At 36.6% G+C, this 20,812-nt stretch overlaps 1 protein-coding gene across 1 annotated transcript; it reads left to right on the top strand.

Moving 5' to 3' along the window:
* The first annotated feature begins 4,786 nt into the window (after positions 1 to 4,786).
* On the top strand, positions 4,787 to 20,812 carry LOC121728061. The gene is made up of 12 exons (XM_042116166.1): positions 4,787 to 4,957; positions 6,110 to 6,246; positions 8,145 to 8,288; positions 14,496 to 14,588; positions 15,596 to 15,701; positions 16,617 to 16,730; positions 17,301 to 17,456; positions 17,813 to 17,908; positions 18,142 to 18,273; positions 18,619 to 18,694; positions 18,903 to 19,069; positions 19,757 to 20,812. The coding sequence occupies exons 2-12, from the start codon at positions 6,110 to 6,112 to the stop codon at positions 19,883 to 19,885; spliced, it is 1,350 nt and encodes a 449-aa protein (XP_041972100.1). The 5' UTR covers positions 4,787 to 4,957; the 3' UTR covers positions 19,886 to 20,812.

Below are 20,812 nucleotides of genomic sequence, written 5' to 3' on the forward strand. Positions count from 1 at the left end.
GAAAAACAACAATTTACGCGAAATCGAAATATCTGTCACAATTCGAAATTGATTTTTTGACGCCATAATTTTTTATTTTTTATTTTCAAACAAAAGTGTCGCTAGCATAATAAATGTGTCACTGTCACAGCACTATAATGAACTATAATCTGTGCACAGCACTCACATGTGACATGACACATCACAACTTCACAAGTTCTCACAAGTCACAAAGCTCACAAGTCACAGCACTGAACCCACAGAAGTCAGAATTTACCACACACACACACATTTTACCACTTTGGAAGAGTCTCTCTCGCAAACTAGGTTAGAAAAAAATTATATAAGAAACTTCATTATGACTTTTGAAGACCTATCCATAGACACCCCACACGCTTAAGTTAGATGAAAAAAAAATGTATGACGTATAAAAAAACTACTCGCTAGATCTCATTCAAACCATAGACTTAATATACTAGCATTAAAGGTTTATAGTTCAAACCAATTTTCGTCGGTATAGTAATGTACCATCGAGGAAGTTGATTCCTATGTAATTGACAGACCAACGTTATTTGGTCGAATATGTCAATTCAATGTTATTTGTGATCTGTCAGCTGGGTTTGACGTAACGCAACCAAACTACTTAGGTCCCCGATTTGCATAGGAATCAACTTCTCTGATAGTACATCATATATTTTTTTAGACTTATCCATTGAGGTACTATAGACTGGAGAGAGCCTTATATCGGTGTATAAGCGTCAAAAGCGTGTAATGTTATGTCCTACTTACTAGGACATAACAAAGAAGTCGGTATGCATATTTCATGTAATAAAAATGTTAATAAAGGTTTTAGTGAACATTTAATGCTAGATATTGTTGAGATTTGTGGTTCCGCTACATAATAAACCATAAGAATTGCCAAAGAATGCCTCAAACACGTGGATTTAACATTAAATACGTAAGTTTTGAACAACGTTTTTCGGGCTTTTTAATCGGTATTTTTGTAAGCTAAAAAGATAATTTATAAGTTTATTAATCCCTTATTCGTGCTAAATAAGGCATTAGTGCTAAAAATGTCACATCAATTAACAATTTGCCTATAAAAATTGCATAGCTTTTTACGTGTGTTTACGGATTCTCATCACTTGAACTATAGTTAATCGATATCATGAACTAATTGACTTTCTTTCTTGTATCGTAATGTGCTTTGAAATAATCGACAAATAGAAATATTCAAGAAAATAAACGCACACTACTTGTATGAAAATAAGCACAAAATGGCCACGCGATGACGGGCTAAGACTACATCTAATACTTTATTTATGGACTTATCATTACTTTAGAAGTTAAAAAGGGGGGACACACATTTTACCACTTTGGAAGAGTCTCTCTCGCAAACTATTCAGGTTAGAATAAAATGAGGAAACCTCAATATGATTTTTGAAGACCTATCCATAGATACCCTATACGCATAGGTCAGCTGTTGAAAAAAAATATATTTTGTTTCAGTTGTACCTGTCCCCATAGGTACAACCTACGAATAATAAAAACTAAGGAATCGTTACTCCCATACTATTACCGTTTTAAATTTGGTTCCTTTTGATCTGTTATGTAACGTCAGCTTAATACCGCTCAAGGTCACCTAAATATTGCAAATGTATTGAAATGTGTACCTAAGGTACACTTTTTTGACAAGTATTGTGGAGCATGTTTTTGACGGAGTTACTTTTCCTTAGTTTTTATTATTCGTAGAGTACAACTGAAACAAAATAAATTTTTAATGGTTTTTCCATTTTTATATCAAAATCTTAATGCGGTTCACAGATTACGGAGAAAAGTGGCTGTGACATACGGACGGACAGACAGACAGACATAACGAATCTATAAGGGTTCCGTTTTTTGCCATTTGGCTACGGAACCCTAAAAAAATGTTTTTGATCGAGATCAAAAATTTTGAACTTTGATAAAATGTTTTTTTTAAATATGGCAGCACCAACACTTTTGGGCAGTACTTTTTTTTAATTTAATGTTACCCATATTTGGGTAGTATCCCGGTTTTGTGGAAAATTGGATACTTTACACAAATCAAGTTAAAGATGGTATTACCATCTTTAACTTGATTTGTGTAAAGTATGTACCTAAGTATATTATTGGTTGTTAAAAATAGTAGCAATAAAAGTAGTTTTTCTAGTAAGGGGCTAGGAGGCCAGCTTAAAGGGTAAACTTGTGAACTTAATTATGTTGTTAAATTAGTTATAAATAGACAAAAACAAGTGAACAAACAATGGGGAAGGCCGGTCGAAACTTTTCGTAGATGCCGCCACCTTAGCTTTTACCTGTCAATGATTTTGTCAAACAACAACAACAATTTTATTTAGTAGTTTTGCATAATTTCTGTATTAATTATATTGAAATCATTATGTATTCGTCTTGGCGTGTAAGTGAGCTAAAAGCTGAGCTAATGAAAAGAGGTGCATCGCTTAACGGAAGACGGGCAGAATTAGTCGAAAGGTATAACCTCAAAAATATTTGATTTTCATTTTTTTCCAATAAAATTAGGCACTTATAGCCAAAAAATGGAAAAAATGTGTACCTTTTTACAAATATTTTTAAGTTACGTAACAATATTAAGTAAATATACAATTGGAGCTTGAATTATAACTTCTGTTGTTGTTATTTATTCTTAACTTTTTCACCTTGTAGATTGGAACTTTACTACCGGAATTTCAATTTTGGAAGTGCAGAGAATCAGTCCGTTGACGATGTGATGGAAGTTCCTCATGTTAGGACATATCTAGAGACATAAATGCTAGTTCATTGTTACCTCATGTAACCCAAACTCACATACAACAGTAATTTTGCTTGTAAGTATACATAGCCCAAGTACAAATATTTTCATTACAATTCAATCAAATACCTATAATCACCTATAATATTTTATTACTATTTTTAGTGATGGCAAGAAAATAAGTGCAGCTAAGGCATTGTGTGAGTCCCGATACCTACCTTGTTTTAGCAAGAGGATTTGGATTCTAATATGGGGGAAAATACCTTTATTAAAGGATATTGCAAAAAACTATGAAGCAGCTGCAATATGAAGTAAATTTAAAGCTTCACAAAAGTGGAATAGCACAGGAATCTAACTGTAAACAAGTTTTTGTTTCTTATAACTAAACCAAGTTTAGTTTTAAGAAACAAAAACTTATTATTCAGCTATATCTGTAATATATTAATTTTAAAGCATTAATGTGATGAAACTGGATTAAAGCATTGTTATAATATAAGATCATATAAATAAAACATACATTGATTTTGTACTTTTTATTATCAACAATACATTTCCAAACTTACATAACATAAAACAAATAAAAAATATTTCTGATGCTACCTTTAGCACACAAAAAGAGTTTGTAAAATTTTATATGTTTTTGTTACACCTATCAATCTCTCAATGTGCACACATTGCCTGGCAAGCTTCTGGTCATGTTTTAGCAAAACTCCTGCTATTTGTGACTTGCCTTTTAAAAAAGTAGGTATGTTAATAGTAAATGTTATGTTTTTTATTGCAAAGATTCAAGACCTATTTGATTTGATTGAACATTAAAACCCCTGTCTGCCATTATAATACAGTCTCCTTCTTGACACTAATTATCTATTAAAGGACTTCACTGTATCATATTTTGACGGTCACTTGTTGCTCCGCCGTACTCTTGAGAACAATAATTATCCACCTGGGGTTGAGCCTACTAAAAATTTAATAATATTTTTATTTTTGTATGAGCTAGTATGAATGATTAGCTCATTGGGCAGGGTATCTGTAGTATCTGTATCTGTGTGTCTGTGTTGATTCTTGAGACCTAAAATAATAATTTTATATTATAAAAACATGTGTGGAAACAAACTATGTCTACTTATATATTATGATTTACTTACAAAATATAGTTAAAATAATGACATACCTGATAAATACTTATGTTTTGGAAGTCGGAATCATGGAAATGTTTACATTTTTATGGGGCCTAACTTCGGGCCTAAAGTTTTTCCTTATTATAGCTTTCAGCCACATCTTAGCCATATTAGGATCTTTTGGGAATTATAGTGGGCACCTATTTCTTTACAAAACGGGACTTCACACATCTTAGGCATGTTATTTATTTAAAATAATCGAAAATTCCCTTTTAATTCCATACACTTTGACAACTACAAGGTGAAAGCTACTATAGCGCCACTTTGACAGTTGCCAACCCCATTCGAAACTACCAGGAATAAATTATAATTTAAAATAAAAAAAAACTTTTTTTAAAAATTAAAACGAGTTGATGCATTTATCTTCATTGCATAGAAATTCTTATGGGAACCGTACATTTTTGGCACAATATCATAAACTATCTTTCGTCCTTTCCTGGGCCTTGCGCATCTAAATCGCATCAGAGGTTTAGTTATAAAGAGGTAGCAAATATTATATTATTAGTCTCGCTAAAACGTGAGAACGGCTGAACCGATTTGGCTAATAATTCATCATCATCATCATCATCAGCCTATTGCCGTCCACTGCTGAACGTAGGCCTCCCCCAATGAGCGCCAACCATCCCGATCTTGGGCAGCTAATAATTATTTTAGTCTTAAAATGTTCGTGGAAGTCCAGGAAAAGTTTATATTTGGAGGAAAGTGATACGAAGATAACCAGGATATTAAAATTATGAATATTGATGTTTCAAAAAACTTTTTAAAAAATCAACGTGTGTACTGTGTAAATTGGAACTATATTCCTGGCAACCCCAAATATAATCGAAATTCGAAACAAACATGTCGTTTGTTGTTACGTAGAGCTTTCATTCGTTTCTGAAAATTCGTTTTATTATTACTGATAGTACAAACGATAACTCAGTGGTCTTAAAATAAAATTTACAAGTGTTCAATTTCATTAAAGCTATTTACCTAAGGCAGAGAAAGAAGGAATAACCATTATTACACAAGGGTAAGTTTCGTCTATTGATATTTTAGATGACATTCCTTTGTAGTTTGAAAAAAACTATAAAAAATAGTTGATAAAACATAATATATTAGTATTAATATTATTGGAATGAATCTTTATTACGTTTTACCTATTAAATTATTTTTTTACGCTCAATATACAGCCTAGTTCTAAATGACAAGTTTACCCTACTTTCTCAAGAACAGCTGTTTTAGAAGTTACGTCGTCACACCCTTTAGCAAACAGCTGAGTTTTGTAATCATTAGGTTTCTTAAGTATTTCTTTATCAGCTACTGATGTTATCCTACGTAGCCTTTAGCCTTACTTTTATTTATAAAAACGTAGATACCTATTTAAGATTTTTTTCCAATTAAGTACATACTGTACTTAACTTTTCAACTTTTATTAGGTACATGATCTATTTTCCTAATTTAAAGAATATCCGTTAACTTTTAGTCATCATCTACTTTTTTAAGTAAGCTCTCAGTTACTGAAGGACCCTAAAGTACATTATAGAAAGTGAACTACCACTTAGTATTAAACTCAATTATTGTTACCAGAATATGGAATCAAAATATCTTTGGCGGTATGCAGTAAGTGCCAGCAATAAGACTTTGTAAACAGTTTGCCAGAATTAATATCTGTATAGAACATATTACATTATATATAATACTTACTAGCTAATATATTACATTATATATTATACTTACTAGTCCCGGCAAACATTTCTTTGCCATAATTTAAAGTATTTCACCCGTATTGTTGAAGTGACTAAATAAGTATGTCACCATAGCAACATACATCGCTATCCCGTCGCTCAAACAATGGTCACCGTCAGTCTCAAGTTATAATAATTTACTATTATTTATTTAACAAATGCACTTATCAATATAAAAAGTAGTCAGTAGCCGATTCTCAGACCTACTGAATATGAGTATAAAATTTGGTTTTTAATCAGTAAAGCCGTTTTGGAGGAGTATGCGGCCTAACATTGTGACGCGAGATTTTTATATATAAGACTAGTTGTCCCGATGAACTTTGTGTCACTTTAAAACCTTCCCTGGACTTCTAAGAATATAAGAATATCGTTAAGTGTAGCGTTACTAACACAATTGAAAATTCATTTTTATATATACAGATTATTTTTTTTTGTAGATGGATTCTGACTGGGGGAGCCTTCCCCTGCTTCCACTGAGATGTGTTCTAGAGAACTTGAACACAGCAGATGCTCTGGCCGCCATGTCCACATGCCGGCACTGGAGGAGTGCCATGCATCTATATGAAGGGCACAAGTAAGTTAGAATGGCTGTTAAACTATTTACTATCTCACAACTGTCTTAAACTTAACTATTAGTAAAATATTTGAAAAAATAATTATACAGCAATTACTGTTACATTTTAATTTAAATAATTTATTACACAATAACCAATACGGTTTTACTAAGGGTCGTTCCACAACTGATGCTGGTATAGGTCTTCTTTGTAGTATATTTGAAGCTTGGGAGGAGTCAGAGGATGCCTTAGGTATTTTTTGTGACCTCTCTAAGGCATTTGACTGTGTCGAGCATGCTAATTTAGTCAAAAAATTGCACCACTGTGGCATAAGGGACTCAGCACTCAGCCTTTTGACTTCTTACCTCAAAAATAGGACTCAAAGGGTTGAAGTTAATAGTAAAAGATCCAATGGGACCAAAATAAAATTAGGTGTACCACAGGGATCCATTTTTGGACCATTTCTTTTTCTCATCTACATTAATGACTTACCTTATCTAGTTAAGGATAATGAGATAGTACTTTTTGCTGATGACACTTCACTTATTTTTAAAGTGAAGCGACGGCAGTCAAATTATGACGAGGTAAATAGTACTCTCTCAAAAATAGTACATTGGTTTAATGTTAATAACTTACTTTTAAACTCTAACAAAACCAAATGTTTAAAATTTACTTTGCCCAATGTTAGGCAAGTTCAAACCAATTTACTATTAAATGATGAGAAAATGAATTTGGTGGACTCCACTATATTCTTAGGCATTACATTAGATAGCTTAGATATAAATTACAGTGGGGTCCTCGTATTGCTAATCTTGCAGGTAAACTCAGTTCTGCAGCATATGCAGTCAGAAAAATTAGGGAAATTTCTGATAAAGACACGGCAAGACTAGTTTATTTTAGTTATTTTCACAGTAGAATGTCTTATGGTATCTTTTTATGGGGAAACGCTGCCGACATCAATACAATTTTTGTGCTGCAGAAGCGAGCTATACGCTCAATTTATAAAATGACAGCTTTTGAATCTCTGAGAGAAAAGTTTAAAGAAATTGGTATTCTAACTGTTGCTTCTCAATACATTTTGGATAATGTATTGTATGTTAGAAAGAATTTAACTAAATTTAAAACTAAAAATGATAGTCACGGTAGAAACACTAGAAATAGGCAGAAGCTGGAAATACCAGTGATAAGACTTAGCAAAATAAGTAAATCTTTTAAAGGTCAATGTATACGCCTTTACAATAAAATCCCGGAAAACATTCAAAATCTATCAATTAATATATTTTAAAAAATAATTAAAGAACGTTTGTGTGCCAAAGCCTTCTATACGGTCAATGATTTCCTAAACGATAGCACATCTTGGGAGTAGGATGGCTGCTTGCAAGGCTGCTTCTACATTTATTATATGTGACTTACAATTGTGTATTCATGTAGATTAAGTTATTTACATTGTAAATTTAATTTTTTAAAAGACAAATTTTCCACTTTTTTACTAAAAAGTGGCCCCGTGCGAGTTTCTTACGCCGGTTCTTCTCGCCGGGTTGGTTCCCGAACCGGTGGTAGGCAACATGTAGTTCAACGTTCTGAAAATATTTGATTCAAATTTATTCAGAAAAAAAAAACTGTACCCTGTACAAGTAGGTTCAAGTTGTAAGACAGATTTAAGACCAACAAGACTATTTGTTTTATGTCATAACTAACCTTTATTTTAAGTATTTTTTATATTCTAAATTGGTAATCATTTAATTATCTTACATAATTAAGGTTATTACTAATTTATCATTCAATCATCATATTGTAAAAATTTAAAGTTCAGCAAAATTTTTTGCTGAAAGGAAACTGCAAGTTTTTTAACTATTTGCAAGTTGTCCTTATTCATTTAATTTTAGTTGGTGTATTTCAATTTATAATTTTTTTACAGGGATGCTCTGAAACTACGAGTGAAACAGATGGACAAGAACATACTGCTGACGAGGCTGTTCAAGAGACACATCAAGAAGCTCCACATATACGTAAACAGCAACAAGGAAGACCTGGATTACTTCATGAACCACATACTGCTGCAGTGAGTATACATATATAATTATTTTTTTGTCTGTTTGTCTATTAACTCTGTAGCAGTCAATAATGTAGCTGTGAGCCAACAGGGTTTATACTTTACCTTTAATTTCGTCTTGGAGATGTCTCACATTGGTAAAAATTGTTGTTTTAAAGCAGGTATACTCAACCTGCGGCCCCGGACCGCATGGTGCCCGCCGAAACTTTATCTGTGGCCCTTGTAAAGTTAAAGCATTTTAAAATTCGAGCCCACCGGCAAAATAGTGCAAAGTCGTAGTGAAAGTCTTCAAAAATTATCCAGTTTAAAATCGCTAATTTCGAAAAAGGTCATTTATTACAATAAAAAATTTTGGTTGCGGGCTGCGACATGAAGACCGAAACATGTTTGCGCCCCGTATGTAAAAAATTTTGAGTACCACTGTTTTCAAATGTAAGGACATGTAGACCAGCCTTTCCCAAACTGTCCCACTGTGGGTGCTGAAAGTCTAAAGGGTGTGGGACCCAGAAAAAAAAATGGGGGCGTTGTGTAGAGACTTGGGGGTGGTATATTTCATCTGGATGCATTTTAAATTGAAACAATGGGGGCGCTAAAACATAATTTAGCCAAAATAAGTTTGGTAAACCCTGACTGACAAGAAATATGATCCATGCCTCATGCTTGATGCCTCATGCATCGATTCGGTCGTGTCGGTTTAGCAAGTTTGTTGCGAAGAAATTCAATCAAAAGATTTCATCCAAGTCGTTTTTGATACATCTTTCGCATTAATAAAATTTTAGTAGGGATGTGACACTGATAGCATCCTATCCATATTTTTTTTTTATGAAAGAAGGGGGCAAACGAGCAAACGGGTCACCTGATGGAAAGCAACTTCCGTCGCCCATGGACACTCGCAGCATCAGAAGAGCTGCACGTGCGTTGCCGGCCTTTTAAGAGGGAATAGGGTAGTAGGGGAGGGTAGGGATGGGAAGGGAAAGGAATAAGGGAGGATAGGAAAGGGAATTGGGCCTCCGGTAAACTCACTCACTCAGCGAAACACAGCGCAAGCGCTGTTTCACGCCGGTTTTCTGTGAGAACGTGGTATTTCTCCGGTCGAGCCGGCCCATTCGTGCCGAAGCATGGCTGTCCCACGTATAAAATTCCATGCTAATATTATAAATGCGAAAGTGTCTGTATGTTTTTTATTCTTCACGCCACGCCAAACCACCGAACCGATTTTGCTAAAATTTTGTATGGAGATACTTTAAGTCCCGGGAAAGGACATAGGATACTTTTTATCTCGGAAAAATATACCGTTACGTACCGTACTAATTTTAGCGCAACGGAGTTGCGGGCGACATCTAGTAGTTAATAGTTTCTGCTTTCACTAGGAAATAGCTTCGCCTTGAGTTGTTTACTTGAACTTTAATAAGCCTTGGAGCTTGTGAGGGCGTCCTTACATTATGTTCCGCGTTTGAGACTTTCATTAAGTCTATCTTTGCTAACTACAAGGAGACAATGAATATTATAACTAGATGACGCCCGCAACTCCGTTGCACCAGAATTCGTTAAATAGTAAATAAATAAAAATAAATAAATAATAACGATAAAAAGTATCCTGTGTCCTTTCCCGGGAGTGCCCGGGGCTCAAATATATTTTCAAAGGGGTATGAAGATTTTTGTAGATAAATAATTGAGAGACCGAGACCGAGGCCGACCGCGAGACCAATCATTTATCTAAAGTTGCAATATATCATAAATTGGTAAAACTTTAGCAGCTCATATCTTCAAAATGTGACTCTTTACGTGGTTTTGTGTAAGATTATGTTTTGTTTGTATTGATGTTAGCTATCCATTTTTGAAAAAAATATTTGTGAACGCGAAAAAACACATTTAGCGAAAGTAGGTCGGCTAAAATCTTCGTACCCCTTTCAGCAAAATCGGTTTAGCGGTTGAGGCGTGAAGAAACAACAAACAGACACTTTCGCATTTATAATATTAAGTATGGACACAGAATAGATAATAGTACAATGGATGTCGGACCAACGTAATTTGATCAGGCTGTGTCAAATTCACCCATAGGTAAGATCACGCGGCTCGCCTTCTGCCTGTAAATCAATTGACAATTTCTCTACACATTGACTCAATCGACATCGATGATCGATTTACTACACTTCGATTCTTGTTTATTTTGCTCGTGCACTGTTAAGAGCGGGTGTAACATTTTGCTGTGTTTTCTATTAAGTATTAAGCCGAGTCTCCACTAGGCAACATTTAGCGCGCGACACGTGACGCTCAACATGTACGGCAACGCTGCACAACAGCGCGCGATGTTGCCAGCTGACGCGCAACATGACGCGCGGCTTGTTGTTTGTTTAAAGAGAATTGCATCAATTGTCGTCAAGTGGAGACGCGCGCAACAATGTCCGTAGTGTGGTCTAACGAACAAGTGCTCAAATTAAGCGAACTGTACCAAAACTATGAACGTCTATGGGCTCACAGATACTATAAAAAAAATTATAACCACTGCCACTAAAATCAACACAAGTTCCTCTGGCGACATGTTGGCGACGACTGACGTAAAGTAGATGCGTAGACAGACAACGTTGTTCATCAAAAGTCCCGCGCTGACTTTCAACATGTTGGGCAACTTGTTGTCCAGCATGTTGCGCGTGAATTGTTGCTTAGTGGAAACGAGGCTTAACGATCCCGGAAGACGATTGGCTTAAATGAAATTGAGATTTATTTAATCATTGTATATTTATCTGATATTTGCCGGAAAACACGATTCACTTACTTTGACTCGATAGTTTTATTTTTCGAAATTATGAATCTTTCTGGGAGTTTCAACAAATATGTTACACTTATTGAGTTACTATCATTAAATAACTTGCACTACTACAATCACACACTTTATAAAATAATGGCTAAAGGAAATATTAGTATTGTATTTAATTTTTAAGTAATGATTAAAAACATTTTTGGGACTTACGACCTTTGCTTTCGTGCTATAATGCGGGAACAGTTGTTACGCGATATTGTTCACTATTAGCTGCAGCGCAAAGTACAATTCATGCAGGCACGATTCATGGAATCATTACGATTGGGAGGATAGCGGGGTGTGTAGATGGGGCTAGCGTGATTTGATATTTTTTCCAGCCCGGTCATAATATGACATAATATTATATTTCTGCAACGTTTCACGCGGCACGCCAGAGGCAGCACGTTCTCATGTGTCACAGCATGTGTTTGTGTATTGCCGCGGCCGCACATGCGTCTATCGTACGAAGCTTCGTGCTATGAGACGATACCATCCATTGGACGATACACGCAGATCATCCAATCGTATCGTTTTAACCACGAACTACGAGGCACTACGCTGGTGCGGCCCGTGCATATTATGCATAACACGATAGAAGATTCAAAGATTTTATTTGCAAACTAACTGCCGCACTCTAAATGTAATTAATTCAAAATTTTGACATAAGCTCCATACATTATCTGTCAAACTCTTCATTTAATTGAAGGTTAATCATAACTTAATATCTCTGAGTACGGCGGTAAGTAATTATATACAAACAAGAAGTTTTATTAATCGAAAAATCTGTTCTAAATAAACAATTTTAATATTGAATTTGAAAATTTAATAGTCCGAATATAGTCCGGCTTTATGTGTAATTCAGCGTTGCCAGATTTTTTTTGTGCCAAGTCGGGACTTTGGAACTTTTTGAGTGAAAAAGCGGGATTCTTCAGTCAAAAGCGGCACAAAGTATAAAAAAGATAAAAAATCGAAAGTTTTTTTTTTCTTTTGATTTGCTTTAAATAACGTTTACGGGACAAACACTGACCTCCATCATTATACAATGTATAATGGATGTCAGTGGAGACTGGAGACAATAGATAGCAAAAGTAGCCAAAGAAAATCCACCCCTCTACTTCCCACACTCTTATCTTCATTACGCTCCTTTCTTTATCAGCACGTTGCACATATGTTCGGACTTTCCCCGAAAAGCGGGACTGAGCCTGTCCCGCGCGGGACATTTAATTTTAATGAAAAAATCGGGACGTCCCGCCAAAATCGGGACGTCTGGCAACGCTGGTGTAAGTATTCTAGATCAATATTCTAAAACATCTTCAACTATTTCAAGTCCAAACTCGAATAATAATTATTACTCCGACTTCTTAGCTTGTTAATCTGAATATTGCCTAATAGACTTATAAATGTTAATACCTTGTGTAACGACTGTAGGAGAAAGCTGTGCAAATACAATTAATACAAATGGGATTAGGTTCTTGTTTGAATGCTACAATTACTTGTTATATGTACGCTTGCAACTCCGTTATGCCAAAATTTGTGTATGTACTTTTCCGCCATTCAAAGTATTCCCATACCAAATACCAGCAAAAATGGTAGGTGGTTTGGGCGTAAAGAGGTAACAGACAGACAGACTACTATGACGTGATACTTTCGCAATTAATAAATAATAATATCAGTATGGATAGTATGGATCTCCACCTCGAGAGCAAAGATTATTAAAAATTGGTCAATGGATTAGGCGTAAAGATAATATAATATTATGCTGACATTATGATGCTTCGGTATTGAGTACCTATAATAATAATATAATAATAATAATATCTATCGACGCTTCACACACGTTGTGTTACAGGTACCAGACAACGGATATATATTTAATACTTTTTATACTATACATATCTTTAAGATTTTTTATTATATGATATGATACACATATTTAATACATATCCATGACCCAGGAACTTTGAAGAAACCTATGGATAAAGTATCTTATATCTTTAAACGAGCAATTCTTGTGTATATATATATATATATATATATATATATATATATATATATATATATATATATATATATATGTATATATATATATATATATATATATATATATATATATATATATATATATATATATATATATATATATATATATATATATATATATATATATAATTGGTATCGTAAATTATAATTAGTTAGATTCGATTGAATTATAACAGTTATCAGACTCAGACTAACTTTCATGCTGCTGGTATTTGAGCATTACATCTGCATACATAATATTATCGAAATGTGTAATCAATGTATGTACATATATTAGTGTGAATACATTACAGTTTTCCTTTCGTAAGAGAAACTTTTAAATTTCGTCATACATGATCGATGGACTATCGTCACGTATGTATCGCCTCTGTGGATCAGTGGATAAAAGCGTGGCTATGAGGTCGTAGGTTCGATTATACCATTAGAAAACTGTTGTTCCCGATTTGTAGTTAGCTCAAATGTAGGTTGATCACCTGATTGTCTTACAAAAGAGATGGGACATGTAAAAAGTTGGTTCTGCGCCCGATCTCTCGCCAGTTGTGTCGGTCCTTTGCCTCACTTGGTTACGAGTTACGACGGTAATAGAAGAGAGTGCTCCTGTGTACTGCGCACACACTTGGGCACTATAAAACTAATCATGCGCGTAACTGGTCTGGTTTCTATAAACCGGCCCCCGTCACCGTAACCGGTGTGAACTATGATACTGTAATAAATTAAAAGTATATAGTTTCATTTAATCGTTATTATGTCGAGGGCATTAACATTGCAGTTGTTTTTTGCGGTAACAATGCCAATTGCCAAGTTTAGCAAGTAATATTTCAGCAAAAAGTTGGTTACCGTTTTGGTTGACGTCACGAAAATGTTACACAACTTATAGGAATTGTTGGAAGTTGGAACGAACTATATTACAGTTAGAAGTAAATTATTAATTAACCGACTTGCAAAAAGGAGGAGGTTATATTATATGTCTGTACTTATATCGTCCGTTTTCGTATAGACCTTCAAGGATGTTTTGGGGCATGGACAATATCTTGGGGGTATGGATACGAAACAGCTGTTGAAAAATGATGCTAGCTCTACTGCCAGCTACAATTTATGCAATATATTTCAACAATTCCATTAACAGGGGAGACTGGGTGTGAAAATGTTTCCTTAGGCCCAATTTCACCAACGTCTGTGTTAACAGCTTGTTAAAATGGCATGTCTTCTCTTTAATTCATATGAAAAACGAAAGGGGCAATGCGATGCTAATTCGAGTATTAACTTTAACAATCGTTGATGAAATCGGACCTTAGAGTGTCACAAAAAAGATGGCGGCTTTTACTTCCCAAAACATCCTTGTAAGACAATATTAAAGTTTTTTTTTTTAATTTCAGGTACCTGGACACACACAAACTGCACGAGCTGATATTCATCGGGCCGACGTATCTGTTGCAAAACAAACAGGCCCCCATCGTGAGACTCAACCGGTATGTGTTGTGTAAGAGATGTTAGATACTAGCTTATAACAGAACAGACATCAGAATTTTATATTTTATAAGGCCTTTTCATCCATTGTGGATGATTTATAGTTTTATACAGCATTTTTAGAGCGAAGTAACCCAAGCGCATACCGCATTCTCGCAACATAGTCGGCCTAGTCCATAGGAATGGGCAAGTCAATACATCTGAAACCAATCATGTGCGGGTTTTCTCGCGATGTTTTTCTTCACTGAAAGAGCGTCCGTACTATGTACTTGAGATCTGAAAATGTCTCATTGGTACACTCCACCCGGGATCGAACCTGCATCCTCTCGAGTGCGAACCAACGGTCTTCCCACTAGGCCACGGAACTAGCTTATGTCTGTGGATAATAACTGTGGCCCAGTGGCGGAGGGTCCCAATTCGACTTTTCCTACCTCTTACGATTTGCATTATTATAGAATGTCGTCTAAAACTGGCATGTCGCCACACTGACACTTCCCTAAGAAAACTCAGCTTTCTCTTCTACTAAAGAGTTGGGGGCAAACGAGCAAACGGCTCACCTGATGGAAAGCAACTTCCGTCGCCCATGGACACTCGCAGCATCAGAAGAGCTGCAGGTGCGTTGCCGGCCTTTTAAAAGGGAATAGGTTAATAGGGGAGGGTAGGGAAGGGAAAAGGGTAGGTGATTGGGCCTCCGGTAGACTCACTCACTCGACGAAACATAGCGCAAGCGCTGTTTCGCGCCGGTTTTCTGTGAGCGTGGTATTTCTCCGGCCGAGCCGGCCCATTCGTGCCGAAGCATGGCTATCCCACGTCAAAATGTAGCAGCATATACCTTAAACAAGGTCTACGCCCTTTGTCTTCTAATCCTGCCTGAAAACTATGCTTTGTACGTCTAATGTCTGTGTATATAATCACGTACACGTTAAACAAGATAGGGTTAAAATAAATTTTAACAAGAAAGTAAGTGACTGTTGTTACCTAAGTTTATACTAACTCATCTGTTTTTTAGGGTCCTGACTGAGAGTCTAATGTTGAAGCACGCTGACTGCTTGCATCGACTAATGATGCTGGGATGCGAACTGTCACCTTTGAGGAACGAGGTTGATAGCTATTCGGTGAGTATCCATACTTCACTACATAGTATAAAACCGTAGTCGCTTAATGTTATAAATGCGAAAGTTTGGGCGTGGTTCAGTGGTTCAATGGTTTGGGCGTGAAGAGGTTACAGACAGACACCTGTCTGTAACCTCTTCACGCCCAAACCACTGAACCGATTTTGCTGAAAGGTATGGAGATACTTTGAGTCCCGGGAAAGGACATAGGATACTTTTTATCCCGAAAAAATGTACGGTTCGCGCTAGTGTTGATAAAAATAGCATTAGCAATAATAATTAATTGTTAAATGCCTATTAGCAATAATTAAATTAATCGTACTTGCTAAAAACTACGATTGCTAATATTATCGTGCGCAGCAACAGTCTGCGATCATGATAAAAATCACGTGCGCGCTGTTTCGCACCGCGGTGCTTACTGTTAATGAATTGGTATTTTTCACTCGATGCGAAATAATACACGATGCGAGCGGTGCGAAGCGAACCGATAATTCACGATGCCGCGTTTTTAGCAAATAGCAAAGCAATAATACTTAGCATGCTGTGACATCAAAATTAGCAAGTTAATGAAATTAATAGAAAATAGCATTAATTCCCATTACTAGTTCGCGCTATAAACGAATTTTGGCGAAACGTTCATGTCTTATTCCAGCACACCAGCAAAAGCTAGTAAAGCAATATTCAAAACTCCTCCATTCCTAGCCCAAAAAGAGACAACAAATGTCAAAGACAACAAAAAAAAAAACACAAGTTTTTACTTAGCATGGGATTAGACGTCGTGATTGTACCCTGTCTAGTTAGACTGTGTTCAGTACATACTGTCTTCTTCTAGCAAGAAATGTCGAGCAATATTCAAAACTCCCTCATTCCTAGCCCAGAAAGAGACAACAAATATAATAACGTTCTGTCCTCTTCCAGCAAAAGCTAGTAGAGCAATACGCGAAGCCGCTGCACTTCACGCCAGCGGCGCCGCCCGCAGACGCCTACGCGTACCGCTCCAACATCGTCATATCCAACTTTACTGCGCTGCATGTAAGTCAAAGTAGTTATTTTATCTCTGAAAATACCTTATAGTCCGGGTTCCGTAGAACAAATTTTTTTTATTACTATCAAGGAAATTTTTTGTGAGTAGCTTAATTTTGATAAGACGAACTACAATTTATTTGCGAAAAATCTTGAAAGTGGTAGCTAAGAGAGATAGAAAGGATTTAATACTTTAATTTGATGGTCCTAAAATATGGATTGTTCTATTTGTAGGACAATGTTACTCTTAAATTATATAAGTATTAACCTATCTGTATACAAAATCATATTTTAAAACATTCCATATTTTATACATAATATTATTATCCTCTATGAAATGACAGAAAAACCACGGTCAACTGTAACAGTGTGTAAGAAGTTTAACATCTTCAAAATGGTGGTGGTTTCCTTACCGGTGCAATGCTTCATTCTTTTCTTTTATGATCCAGTAGAATCTGCACTAAGCTAATTTTATGGTTGAAGCGATTCTTTTGTTATTTAGTTCTAAAAAACACAAACGCAGCGCAGCCTTGGTAAAAACGCACTCTTAATAACCCCATCAACCTGATCTTATTTCAGTTCCTAACGGTGGACTACGAGTTGATAAACAATGTGAACGTGGAAACGCTGTCGGAGCTGCGGCTGTCGCAGCTGACGCTCAACGTGGGACTGCGGCGCGTGCACCGCCTGCCACGCGTCTGCTGGCCGCGCGATCTACGCGTCGCCGTCAACGTGGTAGGCAGAACTTAAGGGTCAATTTACCTTAGGGCCTTTCCACATGACGTATTTTTTTGCCCACTGACGACGCGCGTTTCTGCTGCGCTCGTCTTCTGCGCCTTTTCATTGCGTTTTGGAAGATATAAAGTTAAAACGTGTCGGCTTCCTTGCGTTTGCAGAGCGTTCAACTTGCGTTTGTATCGAAACAAACGAGCGTAAAAACTTCGTGTGGAAGGGCCCTTACCTGCCGCAACGCATTGTGCCTTGACCCTAAGATCGTAATTGCTTCGTCGCGTTGCGGTGCGTCGCTCCAGCGGCGACGTTTCGACGTTTTACATGTTTAATGACGTTATTTTTTTTTTCAAATATTTCAGATCAATGTTCCTCAGCGTAAGATGCACGATGTGATGCACAGTATTCTCACGGAGGGGCTGTATCTGGTCTCGTTGAAAGTCATGTTTTGTAAAACGGTAAGTAACAATATTTAAAAATATTAATTACATACTTCAATACTCATTTTCATATTATTGACATATAAAATCTGGCAAGCTCCTTAGGAACTATTTTTATGTATGTAAGTGTGTCCACAATGGCAGCACTCCGTCTCTGGTGTCCCAGTGTACAAAAACAGCAAACATGTGTATTTCAACGCCTCCATGGCATATAAAATTATACCGTACATAATAATTGATTATATTTTCAGTTGTACGCGCCGATGATAAACCACGTGGTGCGACTGTTCAAGGCGACGCTGCAGGAGCTGGTGTGGGTGGACAGCCCGTACGAGGCCGACCCCTCCGGACACATCGACCCCGACGACCTGCCCGAGACGGAGGTCAGTGCTACATAGTACATAGAGTCATGATTATCATACTAGCGCTTGGCTTCGCGGCGTAATGAGAGCAATGAACTCGCCACAGTGCGCCGCGAATACGTCGCAGGATAGCAGCGTTCTATGCTTTATAAACTAGCTACAAACACGATATAAAAACTTTGCGTAACCGCCACGTGTCCGTGACGTGTTCGGTGCGAAGCTGCGGTGGCGTGTTCATGACGTATTCGTTGCGTGCTAGCTCCGCCCTAAATCCGTTCGCCAACCGATAGTACCTAAAATAACCTATTTGTGTAACAACTAGCACTCAAAACTATAAACTTATAATATTCTATTCTACATTTTCAGTTCGATACAACCAACGTAAATCCGTTGATACTTCTCTGCTGGCAGTGCATCCATTTGAGAAGACTAGTGCTCCACGGTACGTAAATATTATTTCCTATTTATAATGAAAATAGAGTGACTTGGCGTATGTTGCATGTTTTTTCTATTATTATAATTTATAATATAAATAAATAATTTAAATATGTTTATTCAAATTATAAAACAGGTTATGAAAATATTTAATAGAAGATCATTTAATATTTTCGAAATATTCCTAATTGTCTTTTAAATTATCCCGTGTGCAGGCTACTGGATCTGGCAGTACGAACTAGTGGGTCTGGTGCGGCTTCGCAAATCGCTCGAGGCGCTGGAGGTGTCCGCCGTGTACGAGCGCTCGGAGCGGTTCGGCGGCGGCATGATGCGTGTGCACGCGCACGACCGCCCACGCCCGCTGCACGAGACGCACCTGCAGGTGAGTGACGTCACACGCACAACATGACGCAAGGTGTTTTACTTTAATTATTCTGTGGTTGTCTTGGTGGTGTAATCAAATATTTAGCTATATGATAAGTGGGAAAGACCGAAAAGAAAAAAACATACCAAATAGCTTTGTCCACACTGTGCCTTTTTCTGTTCGTCAAGGGCATGCGTTATAGCGCAGTCAACAGCGAACGTGAGGCATGCCCGCGACGCATGCCCTCTGACCGTATCCAAAACTTAAAAAATTACAATGTTGGCGTTGCGTTCGTTGACGCATTCAAGTTGAATGAAAGAAGATGTCGAAAATTGAAGACGAAAGCGCATAGTGTGGACATAGCTAATGAGCTTCATCGGTACGCCGTGAGAATTAGTAATCACCGTGCTCGAAATCTTCGCTGTCATTCCGCTGGAATAGCGCGATTGGTCAATTCGGCACCGCTAAGCTCCGCTCCGCTTCAGTGGAAACGCAGCCTTATAAGGTCGCCAGTCGGTGTAAAATGTCAATGAAATGAGGGGGGATATTAAAGGCCACATGCAGCGGAGAAATCGCGCTCTACACCGTTTTTTTAACGTCAAACTCAAATCGAGTTGGCTAACTCGACAAAAACTCGAGTCAACTCAAGATAAGTCAATAAATTCGAGCGTTATTTCAAAATAATTATTTTATTCTACGTTACAGCAAGTGAACGACTACACCGGTTTCCTGTGGCGTCCTTGCCCGTGGGACGAGTTGCACCCGGGCCTGCGTGCCGGCTCCACCCCCGCGCAGCGCGCCTGCTACGTGCTGCGAGAATGCGCCGTGCGCTAAGCTCACACGCAGATACGTAACATATTTGTCGATTATATAATCGAGTAACATCGATATCGCAATCGATTCTTGATTCTATGATTAACATCGATATCGTAATCGAATAACATCGTGATTCTTGATATAATTGATATCGCAATCAAATAACATCTCGATTCTCGATTTATCGACCAACATCGATGTCGTAATCGATTAACATCATATCAAAAGACCCGAAATCGAAGAATATCGTTAACCCACCAGAAAAATCGACTTTTCCCACCAAGTAATTACTGTTGTTACTGATTATTGTAATAAGTTTCACGGGTCTTGACAATTCAAAGTTGTCTTTTACAACTGAAGATAATTTTAGACTTATTTGGTTACTGATGTAAAAAAAAGTTAAGTTCTGTCTGAACACTTGTGAAATCGATTACAATAATTGCGTATTTATATAAACCAGCTAAACATGTTAGCTCAAGAAATCTGCTGGATACAGAAAGATCTAAATTGAATTCTAAATGGTTGCCGCGAAGAGATCATAACATAACAATTTTACAAGTACAAACAAATAACTGCTAAAAAAATGGGCGAATTTTATGTGGCATGTGGCACCCCTGAAGCTATAGTAGTGATCGTTATATGGTTGTATTGTTTTATTACAATTATTTGACAATATTAATATGTATTTAAAATCCCTTATAAAGGAATGTTATGATTAGTTAGAGTATCAAAAACGCGCCATTATTTAAATGCGCTACTCTAAAATATGACAGTGACATATGTCACGTGACAATGTCTAAAATTAAAAAAAAAAACTACTTAATAAAAATATTTTAAAACTTTGTAGATAAGACTAATTTTAAGAATATTTCATCTACGGGGTACAATTATTATAACTAATAAAAATTCTACCATAAATGCCAACATACCAAAATCAAGTTCCTA

This window comes from Aricia agestis, chromosome 6 (assembly GCF_905147365.1).
Source record: "Aricia agestis chromosome 6, ilAriAges1.1, whole genome shotgun sequence".
Taxonomy (NCBI): Eukaryota; Metazoa; Arthropoda; class Insecta; order Lepidoptera; family Lycaenidae; genus Aricia; species Aricia agestis.